Source organism: Salmo trutta, chromosome 1 (assembly GCF_901001165.1).
Source record: "Salmo trutta chromosome 1, fSalTru1.1, whole genome shotgun sequence".
Classification (NCBI taxonomy): Eukaryota; Metazoa; Chordata; class Actinopteri; order Salmoniformes; family Salmonidae; genus Salmo; species Salmo trutta.
Window position 1 is genome coordinate 48949725 of NC_042957.1, and position 15644 is coordinate 48965368.

General features: G+C 41.9%; 2 protein-coding genes across 3 annotated transcripts in view; one reads left to right on the top strand and one right to left on the bottom strand.

The window, feature by feature from the left end:
* LOC115198250 (homologous-pairing protein 2 homolog) lies at nt 1-6092 on the top strand. Its single transcript, XM_029760058.1, has 8 exons — nt 1-163; nt 377-477; nt 571-660; nt 4875-4986; nt 5066-5211; nt 5292-5345; nt 5616-5675; nt 5856-6092. The coding sequence occupies exons 1-8, from the start codon at nt 142-144 to the stop codon at nt 5910-5912; spliced, it is 642 nt and encodes a 213-aa protein (XP_029615918.1). The 5' UTR covers nt 1-141; the 3' UTR covers nt 5913-6092.
* Nucleotides 6046-15644, bottom strand: part of LOC115198241 (max-like protein X) — a 10390-nt gene continuing 791 nt past the window's right edge. Inside the window, exons 1-9 of one of the 2 annotated variants that reach the window (XM_029760038.1) lie at nt 15541-15574; nt 14592-14647; nt 12836-12872; nt 12617-12706; nt 12219-12328; nt 11882-11984; nt 11561-11660; nt 7898-8099; nt 6046-7583 (exon numbers count right to left, since the gene is read on the bottom strand). In XM_029760038.1, the coding sequence (XP_029615898.1) occupies nt 7527-7583; nt 7898-8099; nt 11561-11660; nt 11882-11984; nt 12219-12328; nt 12617-12706; nt 12836-12872; nt 14592-14647; nt 15541-15559 (774 nt within the window). In that variant the 5' untranslated portion in view covers nt 15560-15574 and the 3' untranslated portion in view covers nt 6046-7526. Of the gene's footprint in view, nt 7584-7897; nt 8100-11560; nt 11661-11881; nt 11985-12218; nt 12329-12616; nt 12707-12835; nt 12873-14591; nt 14648-15540; nt 15575-15644 lie in introns of those variants that run through there. The other variant, XM_029760048.1, reaches the window with a different exon arrangement.

Sequence of the window (15644 nt, forward strand, 5' to 3'; positions counted from 1 at the left end):
ATGTTTTGATATGACGTATGTAAAGCCTGGACACCCACAATGCATCACGGCGCGCGAAACTTAAGATCGGTAAATAATTATTGCACCGCTAGCTAGCATAAAGTTAGTTAGCGATAGCTTATAGCTCACGGAATAAAGAAAATGAGCAAAAAAGACAACGGAGGTATGAGTTGTAATCTTTTTTTATTTTACCTGGTTGCTACATTGATTGCGTCTAGTATGTTGCCAAACATGACAGACGTTTTCCTAACCGATTTAGCTAACGTTAGCCAAGTTAGAAGCAGTACAGCAAGCTAGCACACTGACACTCATCTGCACTGATAAATCCACACACCAGCTAGAAGTTATACAGGTCACTGTTTTGTGTTTTTGTCAGGTTTAACAGTCATATTTGCGTACCTGAACGAGAAGAACCGTCCTTACAGTGCCCAAGATGTCTTTAACAATTTACAGAAGCAGCACGGCCTGGGAAAGACGGTGAGAAAGGCTAAACTGTTCTGAGCCAGTGACATGATTTTAAGCATACATAAACTAAAATGTATATTTGATGACTCATTCCTATCCTGGTAGGCTGTGGTTAAAGCCATGGAACAGTTGGCACTGGAAGGGAAGATCAAAGAGAAAACCTATGGGAAGCAAAAGATCTACTTCGCTGATCAGGTGATCCAGGCTGAGTATCATAGCAGCACGTCAGTGCGTACTGTACATGTTGATGGCGATATGTAGCCACTGCTGATCTGAATCTTTTCTGTTTTGATGATTCGTTTTTTTTCTTCTCTTTGGTGCTATTTTCACAAGTATGTGGGGAATTTGTAAAAAATAAAAAATAAAAAAACTCAACTGTTAACACTTGTAAGCAGACAGTCTTCCATTCAAAACCCTTCATTCGTTTTGTTTGGAGACCTCTTTCACCACACAACCATTGATCCAACATATAAGTTTACTGTGGAATGAGTACATTGGTTTGATCACCAAAACACAACATAATGATATTTTCTCAATTTTGTTATTTTAACATACCCCAATGGCAGAAAATGTAAGATGTTTCAAAATTGCCCTTTGAATGTAGTATGGTACATTACTGTAAATTACAGTACACTGTTTTCACATTAGGCAATACACTTGCACTACCCATAAAAATTGACTGAACATCAAATGTTCATAATTTTCTATCCAAGCCTGACATACAGTACCAGTCAAAAGTTTGGACACACCTACTCATTCAAGGGTTTTTCTTTATTTTTAGTATGTTCTACAAACTATGAAACAACACATGGAATCATGTAGTAACCAACAAATTGTTAAACAAATCAACATATTTTATATTTGAGATTCTTCAAAGTAGCTACAATTTGCCTTGACGACAGCTTTGCACACTCTTGGCATTCTCTCAACCAGCTTCATGAGGAATGCTTTTCCAACAGTCTTGAAGGAGTTCCCACATGCTGAGCACTTGTTGGCTGCTTTTTCTTCACTCTGCGGTCCAGCTCATCCCAAACCACCTCAATTGGGTTGAGGTTGGGTGATTGTGGAGGCCAGGTCATCTGATGCAGCACTCCATCAAACTCTTTCTTGGTCAAATAGCCCTTACACAGCCTGGAGGTGTGTTGGGTCATTGTCCTGTTGAAAAACAAATGATAGTCCCACTCAGCGCAAACCAGATGGGATGATGTATCGCTGCAGGATGCTGTAGTAGCCATGCTGGTCAAGTGTGCCTTGAATTCTAAATAAATCAGACAGTGTCACCAGCAAAGCACCATCACACCACCTCCTCCATGCTTCATGGTGGGAACCACACATGCGGAGATCATCCATTCACCTACTCTGCGTCTCACAAAGACACAGCGGTTGGAACCAAAGATCTCACATTTGGACTCATCAGAACAAAGGACAGATTTCCACCGGTCTACCGTCCATTTCTTGTGTTTCTTGGCCCAAGCTAGTCTTCTTATTGGTGTCCTTTAGTAGTGGTTTCTTAGCAACAATTCAACCATGAAGGCCTGATTCACACAGTCTCCTCTGAACAGTTGATGTTGAGATGTGTCTGTTACTTGGCCTCTGTGACGCATTTATTTGGGCTGAAATCTGAGGTGCAGTTAACTCTAATGAATTTATCCTCTGCAGCAGTGGTAACTCTGGGTCTTCCTTTCCTGTGGCGGTCCTTGTGAGAGCCAGTTTCATCATAGCGCTTTATGGTTTTTGCGACTGCACCAACTTTCAAAGTTCTTAATTTTCCATATTGACTGACCTTCATGTCTTAAAGTAATGATGGACTGTCATTTCTCTTTGCTTATTTTAGCTGTCCTTGCCATAAAATGTACTTGGTCTTTTACCAAATAGGGCTATTTTCTGTATACCACCCCTACATTTACATTTTAGTCATTTAGCAGACGCTCTTATCCAGAGCGACTTACAGTAGTGAATACATTTCATACTTTTATTTTCCCGTACTGGTCCCCCGTGGGAATCGAACCCACAACTCTGGCGTTGCAAACACCATGCTCTACCAACTGAGCCACACGGGACCCTACCTTGTCACAACACCACTGATTGGCTCAAACGCATTAACAAGAAAATAAATTCCACAAATTAACTTAAAGGCACACCTGTTAATTGAAATGCATTCCAGGTGACTACCTCATGAAGCTGGCTGAGAAAATTCCAAGTGTACAAAGCTGTCAAGGCAAAGGGTGGCTACTTTGAAGAATCTCATACAAAATATATTTTGATTTGTTTAACACTTTTTTTGGTTATTTTATTCCATATGGGTTATTTCATAGTTTTAATGTCTTCACTATTATTCTACAATGTATAAAATAGTAAAAATTCAGAATAACCCTTGAATGAGTAGGTGTGTCCAAACTTTTGACTGGTACTGTAGGTCTGGATTTAAATCATTGCATGCCTCATCCATGGCCTGAATGAGGGTGGTACTCATGGGGATGGCAAGCATACATCTTTCACCTGTATTGTACTTATGTATTGTAGTGGTCCTGTACATGGCTCAGTTCATAAGTGTGGCACTAACAACAGCAGAGTTGTGGATTCGATTCCCACTGGGGACACATACCAAAATGTGTGGACTTTTGTCAAGTGTCTATGTAAATGTATATACACTGCTCAAAAAAATAAAGGGAACAATTAAACAACACAAAGTAACTCCAAGTCAATCACACCTCTGTGAAATCAAACTGTCCACTTAGGAAGCAACACTGATTGACAAATTTCACATGCTGTTGTGCAAATGAAATAGACAACAGGTGGAAATTATAGGCAATTAGCAAGACACCCCCAATAAAGGAGTGGTTCTGCAGGTGGGGACCACAGACCACTTCTCAGTTCCTATGCTTCCTGGCTGATGTTTTGGTCACTTTTAAATGCTGGCGGTGCTTTCACTCTAGTGGTAGCATGAGACAGAGTCTACAACCCACACAAGTGGCTCAGGTAGTGCAGCTCATCCAGGATGGCACATCAATGCGAGCTGTGGCAAGAAGGTTTGCTGTGTCTGTCAGCGTAGTGTCCAGAGCATGGAGGCGCTACCAGGAGACAGGCCAGTACATCAGGAGACGTGGAGGAGGCCGTAGGAGGGCAACAACCCAGCAGCAGGACCACTACCTCCTCCTTTGTGCAAGGAGGAGCACTGCCAGAGCCCTGCAAAATGACCTCCAGCAGGCCACAAATGTGCATGTGTCTGCTCAAACGGTCAGAAACAGACTCCATAAGGGTGGTATGAGGGCCCAACGTCCACAGGTGGGGGTTGTGCTTACAGCCCAACACCGTGCAGGACGTTTGGCATTTGCCAGAGAACACCAAGATTGGCAAATTCCCCACTGGCGCCCTGTGCTCTTCACAGATGAAAGCAGGTTCACACTGAGCACGTGATAGACGTGACAGAGTCTGGAGACGCCATGGAGAACGTTCTGCTGCCTGCAACATCCTCCAGCATGACCGGTTTGGCGGTGGGTCTGTCATGGTGTGGTGTGGCATTTCGCCAGAGGTAGCCTGACTGCCATTAGGTACCGAGATGAGATCCTCAGACCCCTTGTGAGACCATATGCTGGTGCGGTTGGCCCTGGGTTCCTCCTAATGCAAGACAATGCTAGACCTCATGTGGCTGGAGTGTGTCAGCAGTTCCTGCAAGAGGATGGCATTGATGCTATGGACTGGCCCGCCCGTTCCCCAGACCTGAATCCAATTGAGCACATCTGGGACATCATGTCTCGCTCCATCCACCAACGCCACGTTGCACCACAGACTGTCCAGGAGTTGGCGGATGCTTTAGTCCAGGTCTGGGAGATCCCTCAGGAGACCATCCGCCACCTCATCAGGAGCATGCCCAGGTGTTGTAGGGAGGTCATACAGGCACGTGGAGGCCACACACACTACTGAGCCTCATTTTGACTTGTTTTAAGGACATTACATCAAAGTTGGATCAGCCTGTAGTGTGGTTTTCCACTTTAATTTTGAGTGTGACTCCAAATCCAGACCTCCATGGGTTGATAAATTGGATTTCCATTGATTATTTTTGTATGATTTTGTTGTCAGCACATTCAACTATGTAAAGAAAAAAGTATTTAATAAGATTATTTCTTTCATTCAGATCTAGGATGTGTTGTTTAAGTGTTCCCTTTATTTTTTTGAGCAGTATATTATGGCTATTACAGTTCTGTATTGGCCAATACAATTGTATTAAAGCAGTGTGAAGTTTGGTGGAAAAGTGACTGATTTGTGTTATAGTCAATTGAAAATGTGTTAACTGCCTTTTTGATGATCTTTTTTGAGTTTTGAACTTAGAGTTGTGAAAATGTACCACATAGTAATAAAAAAAACTAACCGGTAAAAGTAACTACCAGAATGTCCTTGACTGCCTCCAGGCCCAGTTTGCAGAGGTGAGTGAGGCAGATCTGAAGGCCATCGACAGTCGCACCTCTGACCTCAGCACACAGGTGCAGGCTATCTCTCAGGGCTGCAGACAGCTGGACGCAGGTAGGGCTCCCCTCTTTGGCCCTATCAGCACTCTTCCCACACACTGGACTATCCGACATACTCTTATCTCTGATTGCAGAGCTGAAGGAGCTCAACAGCTCCCTGACCACAGAGGAAATCATATCAGAGATCCAGGAGCTGAAAGAAGGGTGTTCTGGTTACAGGGAGCGCCTGGAGAAGATAAAGTCAGCGACCAATCATGTCACACCAGAGCAGAAGGAGATGGTATGGGTCACAATCAGACCTGGGTTCAAATACAAAACACGTTTTTTTCCATATACTGTGCTCATGCGTCTTTCCTTCAGGTTTACAAGGAGAGACATCTCTACGTGAAAGAGTGGAAGAAGAGGAAGAGACTGGTGATTTATTTATTTTAGGGCTCTATTCCAGCTGTATTGCTGAAGTGTTACGGATTGCGTGATAAAATGTAAAGGTAATTTCCGATCAAGCAGACATGCATCGTTTACCGTGAATGCAGTCTCCGCTAAACGCGGGAACATTGCCTTACGCGCTGTACTTCCGCAATTTGGATTGAATAGAGCCCTTACTTGATCAAAGCCGTACGAGTATTCGTGTCAGAGCAGGATAAACCAGAACAAATAGTCTGATTCCGTCTCTGCTCCTCTCAGGCATCTGACATGATGGGTTCCATTTTGGAGGGATACCCCAAGACCAAGAAGCAATTTCTGGTAAGATGCTCTGCAAAAACATACAGATCTACAGTGACTGTTCTACACATCAATTCTATTGTTTTTATTTGGGAAACAAGATATTGTTCATCACCATGACAGTGGCAGACAAATGCCTATCATGTTTACTCTATTTGTCAACCTGAGATGTCAGCATCTTTTTTTGTGTTCTCTGTTTAGGAAGAAGTTGGTGTGGAGACTGATGAGGACTGTAAAGTGACTATGCCAAATACCTGACAGAATGTTGGAGGATCTTTGTTTACTTTGACTTGAATGTCAATTCCGAGGGAGTATTATGCCATCAAAACTAATTCCAGGATTAACTAATTACTATTTGTAATGTTTTGTAATAAAATACCTTGTACAGGTGTATACTTTAAAGTTTATTTTGCAATTAAAAATCATTCATATGAAATACTTTCAAATTCTTGTCCAAATCAGCAAAAAATATGTAACAGTAGACCTGATTTATTTATACCAGCACAAATACTTGTCGTATAAAATTATCCCTTTTTAAAGTCTGGTGATTACACAGATTAAACATTCACATCTGTTAGGTTTACCAGAAGGTCCTGAAACATTTGGTACAAGTTCTCCTGAGCACATTGTCAAAATAAATCACCAAATTCTTCACATTACATTTTTAACATGCTTGACTGTTTAAGGCCAGGATTCAATCAGATCTGCGGCAACCTGCATCAGCCGACAAACACATTGCTTTTGTTTAGGTGGTATAACTGTTAGAGCTGTCAAATTGTTAAGCGGCTGCTCTTGTGGTCATTGTCATGAAACCACACCCGTCCTTATATCCCACCCACCTTAGAAGTTCAGAACAAGAATGTGTAGGCTATATAGAAATGACAATCATGAAATGGGATTTATCACACATTTCACTGTTATAATTTGTAACACTGCTGCAAGGGGTTTCTACTAATGCGACTTGGTGCATCCAATGGCAATGCCAGCTATAGTTAACGCCAGGAGCTTCTTGTGGATTTGACAGCTCTGACGCCGTCATTGTAAATAATAATTTGTTCTTAACTGACTTGCCTAGTTTAATAAAGGTTAAATATATTTTTAAACGCAGTTACACCTCCAACACCACCTAAACAAAAGCAATGATTAGCTATGTATTTACCACTAATCTGATTGAATCCTGGCCAGTTTTTTGGTTCAGAGATTCTGTTTAAAAACCATGTTTAATACAGAACTATTCATGAATCACTATTCTACTGTGCCTTTTTGCCAATAAAGATGATGAAAAGGCAAAAAGCTGCAGTAACACTTACAAATATGCTCGATTCTGTCACAACATAGACACAACAGCAATCATAACATCACAATCAATGATTTAACAATTCTCAAATACCATCACAACTTGTTTGAATTGAATATTTAAACTCACGACTGTTTTGGATTTGATTCGAACCGGTTCAGAACTTTATGCTGGTTTGAACACTGGAACTAAAAAAAAGAGGTTTGGAATGGAACAATTAAAAAATAAAATGTGGTTCCAACCCCTGATTTGTGGTGAATGTAAACATTAGGGAACGTTCACAAGCAAGTGGCCATTTGCCTTGTTTAACACAACTCTGTTCTGCAACGAAAACCCCTGATGACTAAAACCACAGAATGCTGGGCTGGATTTGACCTGACTAGACAGGAAACACCCAACCCTGCTGCAAACTCTGGTGGTGAGTTGAGTAAGCGTTAGCGATTTAAATACTGCAGGCCAGGAGGGAACATGATAGGCTGATATGTGAGGTCTCTACCAGACCCTGAGAACCCAGGGTAGCCCCCGGCTCCATCCCTGAGGGGAGATTCCTGTCCTGAGTTTATGCCTGAACTGCATTAATACGGCTGGCTGTTGAGCTGCCGGAGAACTCCCACCACAAACTCACGCAATGTCTGGGAAGGAAAAGAGGACAAACATGGATTACCTTACACAGCTGTCAACTCAACATAGTCATCAATCCTCAGAGCAAGACAGGGTGGCTGGCATGTCAATTAAAGCCTACAGTGGTGATAGTTTTGACCTGTTGGGGTCAGACGGAAGTCCAAAATACCATCCTTGAGCAGAAAATACACCAAAATGCCATGACGATCACATATAAAGACCATTACCTTAAATAAAACCGTACATGATTTGGTGCGCCATCCATCCACCAGCAGCGAGAATCCCCCAGCAGTACAGTACATTGAGTGCATATTGAGTGTCCTACCTGAGGCTTGCAGTGCTCCTCGATCCAGCTGAAGACGCAGGCGGACAGCTCCTGGAAGCTGGCCACAGACACAGACCTGCTGAAGGACTGGAACAGGGAGTCCATGATGCTCTGAAACACGCTGAACTTGACCTGGTCCGACACCTGCTCCTCCCCCTGCTGAGGGTTGTTCTGGTGGGCCTTCACTATGTGCTCATAGTTCCTACAACACACAGGTTAAACACGTATTATAAACCAGGTAGTTTGGGTACTGGATGCTAATTGGCTGAACCAGAATTCCAGCCGTGTGTATATCTGACAATATACCATGGGTTTGACACAATACATATTTCTTGCTATATTCATGTTGTTAAATGGTTTATAATAGCAATAAGGCACCTGGGTGGTTTATGGTATGCAGCCAATACAGTGCTTTCAGAAAGTTATGATACGCCTTGGCTTCAATTCTGTTGTATTACAGCCAGAATTTAAAATAGATTAAATTGAGATTATATATATATATATATATATATATTTTTTTTACAAACAAATACAAAATTAAAAGCTGAAATGTCTTGAGTCATTAAGTATTCAACCCCTTTGTTATGGCAAGCCTAAATAAGGTCAGAAGTAAAAATGATTAACAACCAATTAGACAGTGCAAATACTGTACAATCCAGGTGTGCAAAGCTCTTTAGAGACTTACCCAGAAAGACTCACAGCTGTAATAGCTGCCAAAGGTGATTCTAATGTATTGTCTTAGGGGTGTGAATACTTACATAAATTAGACGTCTGTATTTCATTTTCAATAAATTTGCTAAAAATAATGGGTGAAAAAATAATATACACACAGTTCTTGTCAAAAGTTGACACACCTACTCCTTCCAGGGTTTTTATTTTTATTATTTTCTACATTGTAGAATAATAGTGAAGACATCAAAACTATGAAATAAAACATATGGAATCATATAGTAACCAAAAAAGTGTTAAACAAATCAAAATATATTTTATATTTGAGATTCTTCAAAGTAGCCACCCTTTGCCTTGACAGCTTTGCACATGCTTGGCATTCTCTCAACCAACTTCATGAGGTAGTCACCTGGAATGCATTTCAATTAAACACCTATGCCTTGCTAAAAGTTCATTTGTGGAATTTCTTTCCTTGTTAATGCATTTGAGCCTATCAGTTGTGTTGCGACAAGGTAGGGGTGGTATATAAAAGATAGGGCTATCTGGTAAAATATTAGCCAATAAATGCTTCAGAGTTCAAGTAACAAACACAACTGTTCAGAGGAGACTGCGTGAATCAGGCCTTCATGGCCAAATTGCTGCAAAGAAACCACTGCTAAAGGACACCAATAAGAAGAAGAGACTTGCCTGGGCCAAGAAACACGAGCAATGGACACTATACCGGTGGAAGTCTGTCCTTTGGTCTGATGAGTCCAAATTTGAGATTTTTGGTTTGTGAGACGCAGAGTAGGTGAACAGTTGACCTCCGCATGTGTGGTTCCCACCATGAAGCATGGAGGAGGAGGTGTGATGGTGCTTTACTGGTGACACTGATTTATTTAGAATTCAAGGCACACTTAACAAGCATGGCTACCACAGCATTCTGCAGCGATACACCATCCCATCTGGTTTGCGCTGAGTGGGACTATCATTTGTTTTTCAACAGGACAATGACCCAACACACCTCCAGGCTGTGTAAGGGCTATTTGACCAAGAAGGAGAGTGATGGAGTGCTGCACCAGATGACATGGCCTCCACAATCACCCGACCTCAACTCAGTTGAGATGGTTTGGGATGAGTTGGACCGCAGAGATAAGCAAAATCAGCCAACAAGTGCTCAGCATATGGCTACTTTGAAGAATCTAAAATATATTTAGATTTGTTTAACACTTTTTTGGTTACTACGTGATACCATGTGTTATCTCATAGTTTTGATGTCTTCACTATTATTCTACAATGTAGAAAATAGTAAAAAGAAAAATCCTTAAATGAGTAGGTGTATCCAAATTTAACTGGTACTGTATAATTAATCCATTTTGAATTCAGTTTCTAACACAACAAAATGTGGAATAAGTCAAGGGGTACGAATACTTCCTGAAGACACTGTATACCACTGCTAAGGGCTGTATCCAGGCACTGTGCCACACCTCCTCGGGCCTTATTGAAGTAACCTGTTCGACTACGTCTGACCATTTCTAACCAGGTTTCCATCCAACCTTTTAATGCGCGTAATGTACATGTTAAGGGTAAAAAAACAATTGCACGACAGGCTTGATTGAAACAGAAAATGTGTCGGTAAACTTTCCAAAATGCAGACAAATCCAAATACGCTAGACAAGGTGGGATCTTTTTGTGTCTAAATTGTATTATGCGGGAAATGTCAGTGGAAAAGCTTTTAATGAGCAAATATTAATATAATAACCAGCATATCGAAGTAAACTTGGGAGTCACGCAATGACATGTGGTCGTCCCACTATAACGCACTGGGAAAGCACGCCGTTTATTAGGCTACAGATGAAATAAGTTAGGAACTTCACAGGGTGGTGAAAGTGCAAGTTGATGAGCTTGATGCTCCTTTCCAATCAATATCGAGCTGCAGTTTGACAAAGCTGCCATGTAGGTTAAACCCTCACTGTATCTGCGAGCTGTTGGCTAGAGCGCACTGCCAGTACCAGAGTGGGAACTCACTAGACAACTATTGTTTTGGAGAAAGCCATCAGTCGAGCTGAAAATGCATTTTTTTTCAGTTCATCAGAATTTTACCTCAACAAGGTATTTTTATGTGTACTACGTCATCACGCACAGCCTTTTTATTCGCAACAAGTTAATTTGACGGGAAAACATCTCTGGAGGGAAAATGTGCATAGTTTATTCGCATAAAATGGATGGAAACCTAGCTACTGACAATAGTGTTAATATCATCATATTTACACAACTATGATAGCGTCGTATTGGTTGTACACGGTCAAGGCTCTACAACGCGACCATTTTACTCGCATATGCGCCTAAATGTTTTTGCTGTGCGACCTGGAATTCTAATTTAGGAGCACCAGCGCACCTAACAAATGCTTGATTCTAGCTTTAAAACCTCATTTTTAATTGTGCTCCTAAATTTCTTTGTGTGCGCTTACATTTCTCAACTTAGGCGCACACGTGCTCCTTGTAAAAAAAGGTCAGCGTAGAACCCCGATGCTGTCAAATAATAGCATAAATGACTGCACAATTCAAAACTTATGAGGCTTCTGTGCCTCTTCAGGACAATAAATGAGTAGATGGCAGCTCAATCCAGTCAGATGTTCCTGTACGAGTGGCCTCCCACCACAGTACACGCTGAAGGTCACGGCCCAATTGTTGTTTGGGTAAAACCAACCCCGTTGACTGCGTTCCTGGACTTATCTCCGCCGGAGCAGAGTGTGGGCTGAGGCTTGTCCCTCTCTGATAAGGCCCGTCTGCCAGGGCTGACCTGATACAGCCTATGCAATCCACCATGGACACACATGCATGAGTTATTAGGTAAAGGAAACATATCCTTGAAGGGTCTCTTAGATTAAATATGTATAATTTAGGTTAACACAGCTAATATCTTTAATGGTTTCACCCCGCAGCTCTCCCCTCTCTGCTTTGACACTTTTACTGTGTCACACTGTAGTAACAAGTTTTTTGCCTGCGACTAACGTTTTCATGATCTTCAGTGCCATCACTTCCTTCCTCAGCATAGACATTTCCTCCTCCTGCTTCTTCTTCTCCTTGTGCAGAAACTGGATGTAGTCAATAGCTGCAGCAGGAAACACAGAAACAACCAGTCATGGATTTCTGAACAAAGCATTTCTATCAGGGAGGGAAATTCCAGCTTAAGGTGGAATCATTTATAAATATTTAGTATGTTGACATTATTAATTTTTTTTTTTTTTTTAAAACAGGTCAGAATGCCAATTTGCAGTCCTAAAATGTACATTTCTGGTTGAGAAGTACAATGGTCTACATAGAATACATTACTTTTCTGCAGCACTGTGGCCTTGCTGATCTTCTGCGTCCCCACAGCAAACTCAGACTGCTGTTGACAGGTGGGCACTATGGACTGGAGATCATCATAACCTTTCTGTGGAGTCAAACACACATGACAAACAGATTTTAGAATTGACAAAAATATTACATTTGGCCACCTAGGAAACCAAATGTTTTTTTGGAAGAGATCAGAGTCACCAACTCCCTCTGTCCAAAGGCCCCCCCCCCCCCCCTTTCCCCAATCTTTTGTATTTTTCAACCTTTTCACAACTACCCTCCTTCACATGATCTACACTCCTGTTGATCCGATCCCCATCGGAGGCCAAACCTTGATAGCATTCCGTCGTTTCTGCTCGGCCTGTGTGTGCGCCTGTCTCCGCCGGTCTTTGTAGGACTCCTTGTATGTGGTATCATGCCTGTAGTCACTGTCTTCATCATCTACAGTGAGGAGAGGAAGAGCAGGTGTTTCAGTCTACCTCCCTAAGGCTCAAGGCTGACATCAAGCTAGAATAAAGCACTGGACAATGAGAGTGCAGGACAACGCCCAACCGAACTAGGTCACTTGGAAATGCAACAGAGAAAAAACCCCAAGGAAGAATAGAGTGGAAGTGAGAGTGGGGTAGGGAGTAAGACAATGAATAAAAGGGGCACTGCATTAACAGTCGTTTCTGAATCAGGACACAAAATAATATGTCGTCTAAACATAAATGAGAAAGAACACAGTACCTGTATTTGGTACTGATGAGGCACTTGTGGACCCAATACTGTTAGCCCTGGAGACCACAGTACCCTTCCTTGCAGTCTCAGCAAAGAAACCTTCATGGAGAACATAAAGAGCTCAGACATCAAATTACTAATCAACAGTTACCCACAAGACTGGTAGCCTACTAGCTATAGATTGTATGTTTTAGTAAAACAACAATTAGGACTAAGGATGCTACTCACTGGGGTCAAATCCGTTGTCACTGAAAGCCCCGTCGTTCTGTTCAGCCATGGCAGGTGTTGACAGGAGAGAATACAACAGTGGATAAGGAGGTGAGAACAACAGGCTCTTTCCCGTCTCACTCAATGGGCAGATTCAATTATGCTGAGCCGCAGGGCACCGGTGATGTGAACAGGTAAAAGCAGTGAGGGAGGAGCTCCCTTCTCAAAATGGAACAGTAATCTGTGCTGCTTGGACATGTCAACAAGGCAGCATGGGGCATCATCCAGAAACATACATCTCTTTTCTATAAAATATGTCCAAATATGTTTGATTTTTCAAACTAGTTTTCATTGGGAAGACAGATAAAATGTTATCAAAAGCAATCATTTTTGCATGTGGAAACAGAATCATTATCTACTTTTCAGCCGACTTCTGCCGCATTCACGTGCTAGTCTGAATTAGGAAACTCAGAAATGTCAGACTTGCTAACTGGTTTTAGTTATAAACGTGCCGCGTTCAACAAGTTTCCTAGCTTCGACTAGCAGGGGAACGCGGCAGAAGTCAGCTGAAAAGTAGAGAAGGATTCAAGACTTCGCCGTGGACTTTGCACAGGGCACCGGTTCCAAAACGAATTCAATCAACTTTCACTTTAATCGAATCCCCAGACAAACACAGCAATATGCATAAACAAACTCCTCTGACAGGAGTCCTGGGGTGTAATCAGGTCCAAACAGTTATGTTCTGCAACTAAAACGAGTTTCTATTGGTCAAATACAGGTAGGTTCCTTCTGTTTAAGAAACAGAGTCAGCAGAATGAATACACCACTGATTTGATTCATGTAGGCAGAATGTCTAAAAGTATTTGGTTTTGAATATACTTAAGTATCAAAAGTATAAATAACTTCAAATTCTTTATATTAAGCAAACTAGACCGCACCATTTCTTTACTGATAGCCAGGGCCAAACTCAAACACTCAGATATCTTTACAAATGTGGCATGTGTGTTTAATGGGTCCGCCAGATCGGAGGCAATAGGGATGTTCTCTTGATAAGTGTGTTAATTTGACAATTTCTGTTCTGCTAAGCATTCAAAATGTTACTTGTATTTTTGGGTGTCAGGGGAAAATGTAGAGAGTAAAAAGTGCATTATTTTCTTTACGAATGTAGTGAAGTAAAAGTCAAAAAGCTAAATATTAAAGTCAAGTACAGACACCCACCAAAACTACTTACGTAGTATTTTAAAGTATTTTTACACCACTGCTAGGTGGCAGCTAGTTACTAGTAGCTCCTATGCGGTCAGTGCAGACAAGGCTGAAATATGGCAAGTATTTTTGGCAAAAACATGTCTACAACCTCGGCAAACATGCGTTGCCTACATGTACATCGTGACGTGGGCGCAATCTGAACACACCAACAACGTTTTGTAAAGTTGATTTATTAACTTACCTGTGGATATATAATGAGTGTACTATTTGCACAATTAAAACACTGTCCACCCAGACGGTGAATTTGCAGATCACCCGTCTGGTCCACTAGGACTAGGCTACAAGTTGGTCAGCAGTTGACCGTCACAGAACCGTAACGAAAGGGGAAGAAGCTTGAAATGAGTCATAAACAAAAGCGCTAGTACCTAGCTAGCTACCTGTTAACTAGCTAACACAAGCCAATTGTAGGAAATTAACTCCAAATTACAAACACTACTCTTGCTACGAATATATGACAGTGTCATACACCGCGTATTTGTCCTTACATATTTGTCTAAACTAGCAAGCTTACTTTGTTCCAGTGATCCTCCGGCGATGCTATAGGATCCGTCATCTTGGAATCAGCAGCTGTTCGAGAGCGTCATGGGGTGGAAAAACAATTTAGAGAAAGGGACCTACGCCCTCTACTGGTTCACACGATATGACATACGACCTCAAATAAGTGCATGTTTTTATAGGCCGTAGGGATCTATTGCCGCGTTCAAAACAACGGGGACCTCGGTCAAATCATGACGTCAGTGATCTACAGGTCGAACAGTTGGATATATAGAAAGAGGCCCGAGTTCCCAAGTTGGAATTCCGTATTGGATGACCGTTCAAATCGTTTTTTTTCCCACTCAGAGCTCGTTTTTTCCCCTCAGAGTTCCCAGTTGTTTTGAACGTACTCAACTCGGAATTCGGAGATTTCTGAGTTCCCAGTTTTGTGAACGCGGCATATGGCTGCGTTTACACATGTTGCTTTCACTAATTGGACCAATCAGATCAGCTCTGAAAAAGATCTGATGTGATGAAGATCTGATGTAATTGGCCAAAAGATTAGAATTGGGCTGCCTGTCTGAACGCAGTCATAGGCTCCTCATAGAAGTAGGCCTTCCTCATGGAAGTAGGCCTGCTGCTGCTGTTTTTTTTTTTTTTTTTACCAGTAACTGATTTTGCTCTGCAACACTGGTGAGTGGCCAGTCAGTGACATTAATCAATCTGGTAGAAAGTGGCTACTAAGACCTTGTTGATGTTCTGATTGTCAGCAATTGATTCACCACCACATGGTAACAACATGGGCAATTTTGCCTTGACTTCACTAGGGGTAGCAATGTGAATATCTGACACAGGGTAGAACTCTTGGAATGCTATTTAAGGGTACATTGGGTAAAACGCAACTGCACTCACATTTCCACAAGCTATGTTCTGGCAGTGGTTTCCTAATAATGGAAAGTCAAGAAAGTAACGATAAAACACCTTACTTAATCCACCCTCTACCATTTGGCATGCACCGACCATCCACGAGGCCAGATACGTGTAGTTACTTCATAGCTCATATGACGATGGGCCCAATAACCCTACTTAG